This window comes from Equus quagga, chromosome 2 (genome assembly GCF_021613505.1).
Source record: "Equus quagga isolate Etosha38 chromosome 2, UCLA_HA_Equagga_1.0, whole genome shotgun sequence".
Classification (NCBI taxonomy): Eukaryota; Metazoa; Chordata; class Mammalia; order Perissodactyla; family Equidae; genus Equus; species Equus quagga.
In genome coordinates, this window is record NC_060268.1 from 46,619,232 (window position 1) to 46,633,010 (window position 13,779).

At 37.1% G+C, this 13,779-nt stretch overlaps 1 protein-coding gene across 1 annotated transcript in view; it reads left to right on the forward strand.

Annotated features, from left to right (window-relative positions):
* Window positions 1-8,269, forward strand: part of AP4E1 (adaptor related protein complex 4 subunit epsilon 1) — a 56,317-nt gene extending 48,048 nt beyond the window's left edge. The window contains exons 18-21 of the mRNA XM_046653521.1: window positions 143-694; window positions 1,802-1,995; window positions 3,941-4,098; window positions 5,118-8,269. Coding sequence (XP_046509477.1) covers window positions 143-694; window positions 1,802-1,995; window positions 3,941-4,098; window positions 5,118-5,278 — 1,065 coding nt within the window. The 3' untranslated portion in view covers window positions 5,279-8,269. The remainder of the gene's footprint in view (window positions 1-142; window positions 695-1,801; window positions 1,996-3,940; window positions 4,099-5,117) is intronic.
* The last annotated feature ends 5,510 nt before the right edge of the window (window positions 8,270-13,779 follow it).

Below are 13,779 nucleotides of genomic sequence, written 5' to 3' on the forward strand. Positions count from 1 at the left end.
CTCTGATTCTTTGTTAATCTATGCTTTATAGATAGAAGCTTAGCAAGTTAGTAAATTGCTCATTTGAAATTATAGAAAAATGTTTAAAACTCATGACTAATAGAATGGTTTCTTTTTATATTATTATGTTTTATTTTTGCAGCTAGGAAAAGCAGATACTGCTTCTCACAAGTTCAGAAGAAAATCGAAAGTCAAGGAAATCAAAAGTGGAGAAACAACCAGTGCTCCTAATATGACCTGTTCTTCCTTTAGTTCCTCGCCAAATGTGACTTATGAAGATTATTTGGATAATTTGCAGGATAGAGGAGACAAAGAATTAAAGAAATTTTCTCTCAGTTCGGAACTTTTGGATTCTGAGTCACTCACAGAACTGCCCTTGGTTGAGAAGCTCTCAGATTGCAGACCACGTACACTGTCTTTGTTTGCTGATAACAGCATGGAAGTTTTTCACCCCCCTCCATCCACTGCAGCCTCGGCTGCCAACGAAACCTCTTTAGTTTCTTCTTTGTTGGAAGGAACTCCTGAATACATGCATTCAGATCTTATGGAGGTCTGTAGTAATGAAACCTTATCAGTGTCTTCTTACAAAGTTTGGAAAGATGACTGTTTATTGATGGTCTGGTCAGTTTTTAATAAGAGTGGTTCGGAATTGAAAAGTGCTAACTTAGAAATTGTTCCTGCAGAAAATTTCAAGGTAAGACAATAAGTGCTTCATTATTTTTGCCTTAAATGGTCAGTGCATACTTAGTGTTTCTACCGTTGGCTCTTCTGAGTGTTTATAAATTTCTTCCATTTCCTTCTTTCCTCTTTAGCAAAAAAAGTAAGAGGTGTGACAGATTTTTCGTTATTTTGAGTAGGGACGAATTATTCAAGAGATGAGGAAACATAGTAAAGATTGTGGTGGGGAAGCCCATAAATGTAAAGTGAGTGTTGACAGAGCACAGTAGTTAGGAATGCAGGCTCTTCACTTGGACTGCTTGCCTTTGAATCTTGCTTCTGCTGCTTTTGACCTGTGTTACAGGGTCGAGTTATGTAACTGCCTTGTGCCTCAGTTTCCTCACATTTAAAATGAGGATATTAATAGTGTGTGCCTCTGCACTATACTGAGTGCCCAGGCATCAATTCTGTTTCTTCTCTAGCTTCAAGAGACTGCCATTATGATTTCAGGAAATATGCTAACTGCGATATTGTGTGGATGTCCTTGGTGAGGTTATAATGAGATTTGAGTAGTAGATCAGTAGTCCACAAAACTGACCCAATTTCCTCTGTGAGCTGGAATGTCTTGAATGGGATGTTACCAGGGCTTAGCCAGGACTGAAGTTCCTGACTCTAGATGTGCAGTAGAATCACCTGTGGAACTTAACAAAACAAAGCAAAACCAAACCAGTCCAGTTGTTGAGCTCTCCCACCAGAGCTTGAGTAAGGGAGGAGAATGAGAAGGGAAGACACCTGTGTTTATTTATTTTTAACTCTCCTAGCTTTCAAAATCTGGTGCTGGCCAGGATTGAGAGCCACAGACTAGAGTTTAATAATCTTTTTTGTCATTGTTGTTAAATTATACAGAAGTTTTCATTGTAATGCCATTTGTTACATAATTTTGACTTGTGTACTTATTTCTTAGTTATCTGTGCTAGTGAATTTTTCTCAGGTGAAGTAGTTTTCATCTTCATAATGTGCTTCGTTACTAACCACATCTCACAATAGTATGCTTTTGTACCACTTCAATTAAATAGAAAATTGGTATTCATATTATAGTGTGTATTGATCTCTTCTTCAGTACTTTTATTACTTTTATTTACAGATTACTGAGCACCCTGGATGCTGCTTGCCTGTAACAGAGGCAGAAAACACCACCAAAAACTTTCAATATAGTGTGCAGATGGAAAAACCTTTCACAGAAGGAAGTCTTTCTGGTTTCATAAATTATCAAATGATGGATGCTCATTCTCTTCAGCTCGAATTTTCAGTGAACTTATCATTGTTAGATTTCATTAGGTAAGTATTTTCTGGAATGTTAATTCAGGTTATTCATTCATTCAGCAAATATTTATTAGGCCTTTTCTCTGGGCAGAAGCACTATGCTAGGTGCTAGAGAGTTTAACAGTTCAAAACTAGACACAGTCCCTACCTTTAGGGAGTGTCCAGTCAAGGGAGGAGACATTGAACACTCATATAAGTGCATATGTAATTGTGTCATGCAGAGAAAGTAAATGGGACAATGAGCAATTACGATATGGCATCCAATTTAGGTTGGGGTTGGTTAGTGATCTTGGAAAACGTCTGAGAGAAAGTAATATTAAAGTAATATTTAAACTGAAATAACTTAGAAGATTCTGCATGATTTTTTTTTAAAGCTTTTCAAGTTTGTATTTCACTTATTTGATTAATTCTTTCATAAAATCTGTTTATTAAGCTTTAGAGAGCTGTAAGAAAATTATTCAACAGTTATTAAACTTTTATAGTACGTATTTAGCAGTATACTAGGCCCTGTGCAGTATTACCAGAATAATTGAGAACAACCTAACTCTTCTGCTCTCCTTTAGTTTTATGAATATTTTGTACTGTATTCAAACATTTTTTAAAATGAAGGCTACCTGAACCAAGAATGCAGAATACCACTGAATATCTGTAAAATTTTTTTAACCTCCACACATCCAGTTGTGTTATAGTGCTATAATTTTTGCTCCTCTTTCAAGTCTTTTAGTAACAACTTGTCTATCAATCTGTCAAAGAATATTAATGACCATGGTACTGTATTAGGTAGAATCCAGCCTTCAGAAAACTTGCATTCTGTGACTGTGAAGGTATATTCCATGGTGAGCATTAGTTACCTGAAGAAGTACAATATATATAGCAAAACGAGTTCTGTGCATATTAATAAAATCTTCTGTATCTTTAAAAAAATCTTTTTTCCTAATTATAAAATTAATACATACTTATAAAAATTCAACTATAGAAAAATATAAGTAGAATATAAAAGTTCTCTGTAATCCCACCCTGAGATACCCATTGTTAACTATTTGATCTTGTCTCATGAATCACTTTTAAAGTACATTTGTTTGATGGATAAAAAACTAGACTACTGATGGTGAGCACAATGAGGTCTATACAGAAACTGATATATAATAATGTACACCTGAAATTTACACAATGTTATAAGCCAGTATGACCTCAATAAAATAGTTTAAAACAATATTGAGGGGCCAGCCCCTGGCCTAGTTGTTAGGTTAAGCATGCTCTGCTTCAGTGGCCCAGGTTTGCAGATTCAGATCTTGGACCTACACCACTTGTCAGCCATGCTATGGTGGTGACCCACACACACAATAGAGGAAGATTGGCACAGATGTTAGCTCAAGGCTAATCTTCCTCAAGTAAAAGAAGAGGAAGATTGGCACCAGATATTAGCTCAAGGCTAATCTTCCTCAGCAAAAAAAAAAAAAACAAAAAAAACCCCCCAAATTATTGATCTCTATACATGATAAAGGCAGTACAAAAAAGAAAAAAAATACATCTGTTAAAGTCCATTCTCTTGCTCTAATTTACTTAAAGTGCTGGTCTTTGTATTCATCCTTGTTTATGACTTTAATAGAATGTCTCATTATCCCAAATCCAAAGTATACATGGAAGAAAAGTTTTATATTATATTTGAATGATTCTTGAAGTTACTTGGTAAAATTTTAGTGAAATGACTCATACTCAGAACTGAGTGATTTATCGAAATGACATTTGCACTTTAATAACATCTCCTTATTCAGTATTTTCATCAGGTTGGAGGATGATGGTAAGCCTTCTAATCATATTTGGTTTAAAAATATAAATTTTATGGCACCCAGGTATACAATGATTGTTTTATTCCCATGAGTTATTTGAAATGGATTTGTTGGTTTAGAATCATTTCATTCTCTTGGACATAAATCTAATTTTAAATATTATTTTTCAGACCATTAAAAATCTCGACTGAAGACTTTGGCAAACTCTGGTTATCCTTTGCAAATGATGTGAAGCAAAATGTAAAGATGTCAGAATCTCAAGCCAGTTTGCCTTCTGTCCTAAAGACCCTGCAACGGAAACTAAGACTTCATGTCGTTGACATTATAGGTTTGTAGAATCGTGAAAAGGCAATCCTGTGTTTATAGGGGCTTTCTCATAATCAGAACACAAATCACCTCTTATAAGTGTCAGATTTCTTAGAGCTACATTTCCTGTTATGAGTATCTTTCAGATGAGTGTGTTTTTCAGACTTTATTAAAGAATTTTTTTTGTGTGTGGTAAAATATATATAACAAAATTTACCATTTTAACCATTTTTGAGTTTACAGGTTAGTGGCATTAAGTACGTTCATGTTGTTGTACAACCATCGCCATCATCATCTCCAGAACTTTTTCTCTTCCCTAATTAAAACTGCACCCATTAAACACTAATTCCTCATTCCTTTTCCCTCTCCAGCCGCTGACAACCACCATTCCACTTTTTGTCTCCGATTTGACTACTCTGGGTACCTCATGTGAGAGGAATCATAATATTTATCCTTTTCTGACTGGCTTATTTCACTTAACATAATGTCTTCAAGGTTCGTCCATATTGTAGCATGTGTCAAAATTTCCTTCATTTTTAAGCCAGAATACTATTCTATTGTATGAATATACGACATTTTGTTTATCCATTCATCAGTCGATGGACACTTGGTTTGCTTCCACCTTTTGGCTATTGTGAATAATGCTGCTCTGAATATGGGTACACAGATAGCTGTGTTGGAGACCCTGCTTTCACTTCTTTTGGTTATATACTCAGAATTGCTGGATCATATGGTATTGAGTTTTTGGAGAAATTGTATCGTTTTCCACAGCAAGTGCACCATTTATATTCCTACTAGAAATGCACAAGGCTTCCAGTTTCTCCACATCCTCTCCAACACATTTATTTATTTATTTTGATAATTGCCATTCTAATGAGTGTGGAGTAGTATCTCATTGTGGTTTTGATTTGCATTTTCTTACTGATCTGTAATGTTGAATGTCTTTTCATGTGCTTATTGGCCATTTGTATATCTTCTTTGGAGAAATGTCTATTGAAGTCCTTTTGTATTAAAGAATTTTTAATTTTTATTCTGTTGTAGGCAATGAAGGGCTATTGGCCTGTCGGCTGCTCCCATCCATCCCCTGCTTGCTGCATTTCCGAGTTCACAGTGACGTATTAGCCCTGTGGTTCAGATCCTCCTGCCCTTCTCTTCCTGACTCTTTACTGTATCAGTGTCAAAAGGTGATGGAGGGATCCTAGCAGAAGTTCTGTTTATGTTTTACTCCATCAAAATAAATGGTTTACATAGGTAAACTTATTTACCAAAGTAAAAAGAACTCATGGTACTTCTAATGAAAATGGGGATTATTGCAAGTTGTGGTTTTATGTGTTTTCTTCATGATTCTTGATCAAGAAGGATCCCCAAGAAACTGTATCCCTAACCTTTTACTCAGGATTGTACAGTTTGTTTGGGTCTCCAAAAAGTGACCTAAGCTCATATTATAAACTGCTAATGATTTATATATCACTTAGCGTGAGGGACTGAAAATATTTATTTTGTTATAAATAATTTTATAGCAAATTTACTCTAGTGCTAGCTGATTTGTAGTAAAGCCAAATCTGCGTTAATGGAGGGGAGACATGGAATTGATAATCCCAAACCTAATTCATATCTGGCTTGGGAATGCAGTGTATGCTTTTTGGTAGGGAAGTCATTACTTTCAATTATGTTTTTTATATCAGTGTTGAACTAAGTCGGCACAGCACTCTCTAACAGTTCAGGAGATCCAGGAGCATGCTGGATACTGGGGAGATCCAGTCTGCGACACAGCTCTTATTATAGATAACTCGTTGCACATAATTGCAGATAATCTGGCTACAAAATTTGTATGTTTTCCACTTGCATTTATTTTTAAAATTCAAAGTGAATCACTTATTTTATTTTAAAAACTTATTTTAAAAACTCACAGCCAATTACAAAATATTATCATACAGAAACAAAACCCACAAGAGCACACAATACTAAAGCAAACAAATATAAGGACTTTTTAGTTATGGCAAATATCTTAGTTACCACTGAAGTCCTTTTGCCAAATTAAAATTTGTGATTAGAGTATAAATGGCAAAACTGTCTTTCCTGGCCTTTGAATCCACTTGTAGTCAATGGATACAGCTGAAACATAAGTATACTGTACAGGTTCTTCAGTAAAATATATCATTTTCATGTTATAGTTGTGCCTGTATGGCCTCTGTCAGAACTGTTATCAGTAGAAGAAGAGGTGAAGCCTAATATGAATAATGGACCAGAATCTTGAGATTGTACATTAATGTTAAAAACTGAAATAGTATTTTATAAAACGTTGTGGTGCTGTGGAAAATATTTATTATTTCACTTTTTCTGGTCTTCACCATGGAGACTATTCAGGTAATATAGTTTTAAGTCATTGCAGTTAATACTCTGATTAATTGGTACTGTTTATCACCAAGGTGTGGAATTTTGGTTTTAAGTTATCTCATGCATCATAGCTGATAAAGATGCTTAAGGGGATTCCCGGGAGCTGATAGATTTCATTAGGCATTTATGTCTAGCATATTCCTCCCTGAAAACAAAAGGAGTATTTTTTAAAATTATTTTTTAAGTTATTCATTTCAAAAAATGTTGGACCTTGGTAATTTTATGCTTTTAAAAATACAGTATAACCTTGCTACAAGAGCAATGAAAAGTGACTGGAATTTCCTGTGTAGTTTCTCCTTTTGAATAGAAGATCAGATTCATCCTTAGGCTCCCAGCAGTGTCGTGGTGAAGGGAATGTACTGTCTCTGGGCGTGTGGTGGACACTAGTGGCTAAACTCATCAGCATCCTCTTTGTTCTTACCTCTGTCAGCAGCACCCCCCCACTCCACCTGATTCTGCTGTTACTCTGACAAAGAGCTAGGAAGTGCCCTCTCACTTTGCAGAGGAATGCAGCATGTAACAAAGGAGGTGCTCCAATTTTTTGTGTTCTTACTTCCACATGTTTGCATGGTCACCGAGGCTGGGTCTGGTGTGGAGCAGTAGATGTAAGGTGCTCAACAAGTACATGGACAGCTGTCTGGAAGAGATTACAATGAGCTGCTGTGCTGTGTTGCTACAAGGGTGTTCATGAGTGGGGTTCATGAGTGATAGCAGCAGTTGTCACGAGAGACATGCTTGGCCTACAGAGCTGTCGATGCCGGAGACATGCAATGGTAGATTAGGGCTGGAAGCATGATTTTGGGTCTGCCAAAGGGGACATGGTGTCACTTTTGTTCTTTCTGAACCCTTTAAATAAAAACTAGGGTAACAGGGTTTCTACTGAAATGTTTAGTAGAATGTTTACAATTTTTATATTTTTCTGGTTTTAAAAACAAACAATAATAAGAAAGAGTAGATTTTAAAGTACTTCAGAGCATTATCTATTCTGCCTAAACTAATTTCAATGTTTTAAGTTCTAAATCGGGCATCATCAACCTTTTTTGCATTGTAGGAGATGTGACTATAAAGTAGAGAGAATGATTTTGGTGGGTAGATCGTCTCTTTACTTTACAGTCATAATTTAGTCAAGTGAAGGGACAACATCTGGAGTAAGAGCTATGTGGGGGGATACTCAGCTACATGAGTTCCGCGTCAGGCATCTTTGCTGGGAATGCAGGTGGCAGCAAGTGTGAATCTAGGGGAAAGTAAGGGCAGACAGGAAAAGCCTGCAGCGCAGGTGGAGGAAGAAGGATCAGGCTCCCACCAGATAGTGCCGGTGGAGCCAGGCAGATCAGGCTCAGGGGAAGGTGGGCTCTGAGGAAGGGTCCTTCTGAAAAACCGCAGATGGAAGCAGAGCAGTTATCGGGTGCTTATGTGCAAAGCATGCCAAGCACGGCATATGCTCTGCAGAGGAACATTGTTTTAAACAATATTCTACTACCATCTACCAAAACACTGGTGGTGAAAATGCAGTATTTTATTTTTTCCTTTGTTTTATTTCATGTCAGTAATATTTTAAAATATTGAGCTATTTGTCCTATTTTTCATGGATAAATGTGGTCTTTGTCTCATGATTGTGAGCCACTGAAAGTGCACTCAACCTATTCACATATCTTTAAGGTGTTTTGCTGTGTTAAAATTTTAGGAGGAAAAAATGCAAGCGAATAATAACTTAGCCATTAATTACCTTATTTTGGAGTTGAATTCTGTAATTTGAAAAAACTCAGTTAAACATATAATAAATGCAAAGTGACCTATACTGTTCTTTGGTCTATATATTCTTTATTATCTAAATAGTTGAATAATAAGTAATACTATTCAGTAATTTGATAGGCAATAGCTAAAAAGAACAGAAGCAATTGGAATGGGATGAAAAGAGTAATTTACTTATTGTAGCCCTAAAGAACTGGTCTAATTGGTTAAAAGTAAAGATACTCTGGTTCCATATGATGTTCAGAGAGAAATGTGTGGACTTTAGAGCATGGATTGCTAAGTGCCTGTCCATATCCCCCCCTTTCATCTTAGCCTGACCAGAGCATTCAAAGCAGAGTGTTCTGTTTCTGTAATGCCCTTTCCTTACTGCTGCCTCAAGATGCAAGAGACACAGTAAGTCAGATGGAGACTTAGTGACCGAAGACTGAGTCTCCTGGCTCTCTCTGCATTGTGCATCCTAAACACAAAGCTAGATCAGAAATGGCATTTAAATTTCACTGATTTTTTCTTGTTGGCTATAATGTATAGCAGGAAAAAAGTACTGAGACTTGAAGCCCCATCTTTGGGGCGCTGAATGTAAAGGAGGTTTAAATGCACCACACTCACTGCAGTAATTGAAAAGAAGGTGGCACTTGAAGAGAGAGGTGCCCTGCAGCCAGATTAATGACTGGCCAGGGTTAATGACTGTATGAAAGTTACTTGTTTATGTGTGTGCATACTGAGAGGCTTTTTTATAGTAAGGAACCATGTGCATATTTTTATGTCCCTTTTGCCTGGTGCATAATAGGCACTCAGTTTATTGAATGAATGACTAAAGAGACTTGTCCCCTCAAAATAAGTAATCTGAGATCAAGTAATATCTAGGGATTGATTTTGGTAATCCTGTGGCTCTCTCAGAAGTAAAGAAAAGTGATCTTATCTAGTTTATAAATAGAAGTCAGTGGAAAAGGGTTTTGGTGAAAATAGCTTGTGCCAGTTTGTACCAGGTGGAAGATAGGAAATATGACTACTTGATGAGACCCTGACCAGCCTGGAGGCTAAGTCCTCTGAGGACTTGCCATTGCTATTTAAGAGATTTCTCTGCAAATGCAGTGTGATTACAGATAGAAATTATGATTTGAGGGACGGGGACTTTTCTGTTTTATGGCAGATGTCCGTAAAGTTTCACTGGTCTAGAAGGACTTGTTCTAGGACAGCAAGCAGTAGACATTTGATCAGTAAGGTTAGAGACAGGGTGCTAATGAATATGATAAGGCAGATTTACCAGTTAAATTAGCTTCAGCTATTTCTTTAGAAAGTGAGCGCTATGCTCATGGGAGAGACAACTATATTAACGTTAATAAGGTCAATAGCATCAGGAAAGTTGGGAAAGAGCAGGCCTTCTGGGATGAAGCAGCAGGAAAAGGAGTTGCTTAAAAGGAAATGTGTTTCATTTGCATCACATGGGAAACTTTATGGTAGGTGCATGGATCCAAGATAGGAGGATCCCCAAAAATGAGTCTCAGAGAACCGTGAGAGCTCAGAGATTGTGGCCTGGATACAGAGAAGATGGGCTGGGTGTGTGGAAAGTACAGACGATGTCAAACACTGTGAGTTTCCTGGAGCACCTATAATGCTGAAAAAATAGAGAGTCCTTGTGAGTGGTTGCAGCTAGGTTGTGGGCTTCTTTCCAAGGGAAGGAATCAATTTCCTTTAGTTATTTTAAACTGTTTTCCTAAGTGGATGAGTACTTTTCCTTCCCCAAAACATTAAATTGCCAGTGTGACTAAATGGCTGACCTCAGGAAGTTTTTCCCTAATGGGATCTGGCAGGACATATGCCAACTGGATAAAGATTAGAGCCCAGAGATTGTTTATATTTCAGTGAGAGAAAAGTAATTAGACATCTGTTTAATTGCAGAGCTCCTCCACCCCTTATATTATGTGACAAGTAGAAACAAGGGCAACGCATATGTATTCGTAGGCAGAGGCATTTGCTCTGAATTGCTATTACATCATTTAATGATGGTAAGGGCAAAACTAGTGGCTGGAACAAGCTGGTGCCCATTGATGATAGATATCAAGGTATAAGAATTTATTTCTTCATCTTACTTGACTGAGTATTAGATGATGAAGTAGAAGAGTTATTGTGAGCTATGGGAAAGAAGAAATGATTTGAACCCAGATATTGCACTATTCTTCATCTACAGAAGTAATAGGAGTTTCTTTTGTAACTCATAAGGAGCCTTTTTGAGCACACTTGAGTTTATGCTAATGAGGTGACTTAGAGTAGGGCTCCTTATGCCTAGCCTCAGAATGGGACTGGTCACCAGAAAGACCAAGTAATCAGAGAGTTGGAACCTTCAGCCCCACCGACCAACCTCAGGGAAGGGGAAGGTTTGGGAGCTGGAAATTAAGCTCTATAAAAACTCTTGAACAACAAGATTTGATGAACTTCTGTGTTGGTGAATGCATCCGCATACTGGGAGGGTAAAGCATCCCTGTTCCATGGGGATAGAAGATCCTGTGCTCAAGACCCTTCCATTTCTCACCTTATGTACCTCTTCACCTGGTTGTTCATCTGTGTCCTTTATAATAAACTGGTAAATGTAAGTAAATGTTTCTATGAGTTCTGTGAGATACTCCAGCAAATTAATGGAGCCTGAGAAAGGGGGTCGTGGGGACCTCCAGTTTATAGCCACTTGTTGAGACAGCCTAGACTTGCAATTGGCATCTGAAGTGGGAGCAGTCTTGAGGGACTGAGCCTTTGACTTGTATTATCTGATGCTATCTTCAGGTAGATAGTGTCAGAATTGAGTTAATTTGTAGGATACGCAGTGTGTCTCTGCTGAGAATTGCAGAATTGCTTGGTGGTGTGGAAAAAATTGCATGAATTGACAAAATTTGCATATGTTTAGGTTGTACAATGTGGTTTTTTAAAGGTGTGCAACATGATTTAATATACATTGTGAAACGATTATCACAATCACGTTAGTTAACACATCCATCACCTCACATAGTTACTTTTCCGATGGTTTTTTTGAGATTTTCTATGTATAAGATCATGTCGTCTGCACACAGCAAGAGTTTCACTTCTTCACTCCCTACTTGGATTCCTTTTATTCCTTTCTCTTGCTTAATTGCTCTGGCTAAAACCTCCAGTACTATGTTGAATAAGAGTGGTGATAGGGGGCATCCTTGTCTCATTCCTGTTCTCAGGGAGATGGTGCTCAATTTTTGCCCATTGAATATGATGTTGGCTGTGGGTTTGTCATATATGGCCTTTATTATGTTGAGGTAATTTCCTTCTATCCCCATTTTGTTCAGAGTTTTTATCATAAATGGCTGTTGGATGTCGTCAAATGCTTTCTCTGCATCTATTGAGATGATCATCACATAGTTTTTATGTGTATAGTGAGAACACTTAAAATTTTAGCAAATTTCAAGTATATAATACAGTATTACTAGCAATAATCACCACACTGTCCATTAGATTGGGGACCTTTTTAAAATCCTAGACTGTTAAATCAGAATCTCTGAGAGGGGGGCCCAGGCTTCAGTAACAGCACAGGTAATTACAATGTGCAGCCAAGTTTGAGAACCACTGTTTTAGATGATGTATCACCCTACTCTTCCTCAGTGAGATTGCTTGTGATTGTTTTTTCCCCATACTCCTTCCTGCAATTGAGGTTGATTAAAAGGAATTAGGTATTGAGTGTTTGGGAAGTAAATAATGGTGTTATTTGGGAAGATTGGGTAGGTACAGGGGAAGAATCTTGTGTGACTAAAATGTTGTAGGTCCTAGGGAGATGGTGGCAGTAGCAACTTAGTGTTTGAATTTCCATGAATCGCCACACAAAAATGAGCAGGAAAACTAGATAGCAAAACGAAAAACCCACATACAATTTTTCCAGCAAAACTAAGTGACAAGGTAACCCACGAGCCCCAAAATACAAGCAGGTGGGGACAAGGTACTGCAGCCAAAATGTGTGAATATTTGCATCTCTACAGGAGGAGGCAAAGGGAGGCAAAAGTTGTCTTAATAGACCTGAGAACAGGACAACTCCAAAATAGCCAGCAGATCTCTGGAAAGCACAGAAGATCAGTTGGAGATTAGCATGTGAAACTGGAAGGGGTTTTGCACAATTCACAGGGAGTGAGTGCAAGGCACATTCAGATCTGAAGCAGTCTAACCCCTATGAACTCTTGAAACTGACTGGTCATAGCTCCCTTCCAAAATAGGGCAACAACACACTGCTTGGAGATGTATCAAAATTGAGCAGGATACAAAGGCTCTGATGTCAAGACTGTCAAATTTTGATTCCTGACTCCACTAATGACTAATTTGTGCCTTTGGACAAATTTCTTAACTGCTCTGTGCCCCAGTTTCTCATCTGTATAATGGGGATAATAATAATATCTACTTTATGGGATTATTGTGAAATGAGGTAATGCACATGGTGATTCATGTGATCATGATCTATCATTTTCTTAACATCATTATGAGAAGAAAAAAAGAAAACCAAGAGGGGACAATAAAGACAAAGGAAAGAGAGGGTGCAGATAAAAGTGGGGAAGTTTAGCAAAGTCAGAAAACATCAGAAAGCAAACTGACATTTTTTAAGTTATAAAAAAACAGAAAAAAGAGAACTTTGTGAAGTTAGAAAAGCTATTCTGAACCATGCTTCCTAAATACTTAGGAGAACTAATTTTATAGAAATATAAGCAACAGAAAAATACCATGATCAAATCCCATATAAACTGATTATGAGGGAGACAGAGTGGGAGAGAGATTAAGGAGTGGAATAGTACAGAAAATAAAAGCACACTAGTATAACATGCTTACAAAATAGATCAAAACTATTAACCTGCTGTTTCAAAACAGGCTAAATGAAATTAAAGAAATAATTCAGGATGCAAAAGAACAACATAAATTAGAGCTATATAAACTCAGAAATGAAGTGACAAAACTTAGGGAAGAAACAAATTTTTAAAAAGTTTCAGAACTGAAGACTAAACAGAAGACACAAGTGTGAATAAACACAAAAATAATGCCTTAAACAGAGGGTGAAAATGAGGATATTTTAAGAATAAAGAAAGGAAATGGTGGTAAATATTGAAGAGAAAGTGCCATATATTGAAGATAGGGAAAGAAGGTCCAACATACGGGTTGTAAGAGTTCCTAAAGAAGAAAGTAAAGCACAGGACCAAAACAAATACCAAACATGACAATTCAAGGAAACATTCCTGAAAGTGCAATTTTTAAAAATGATTTGAAACTAGGAGTACACTGTGTACCTGGGGATATGAGTTGACAAACACCAAGACAAAACATTCTAGTAGATTACTAAACCATTCTAAAAACAGAAAAAATCCCGTGGCCATCTAAGAAAAAAGACCAAGTGACTTACAAGGAAAAGAATTTAGATTATTATCAGACTTTTTGACATATGCTTTATGCCAGAAGAAAATAGAATAATATATTTGAGATACTCAAGGAAAGAAGGTGTGGACCAAAGATTTTATGCTCAGTAAAAGTGATCTTCAAGTATGAAGAGCACAAACTGCTATCAACA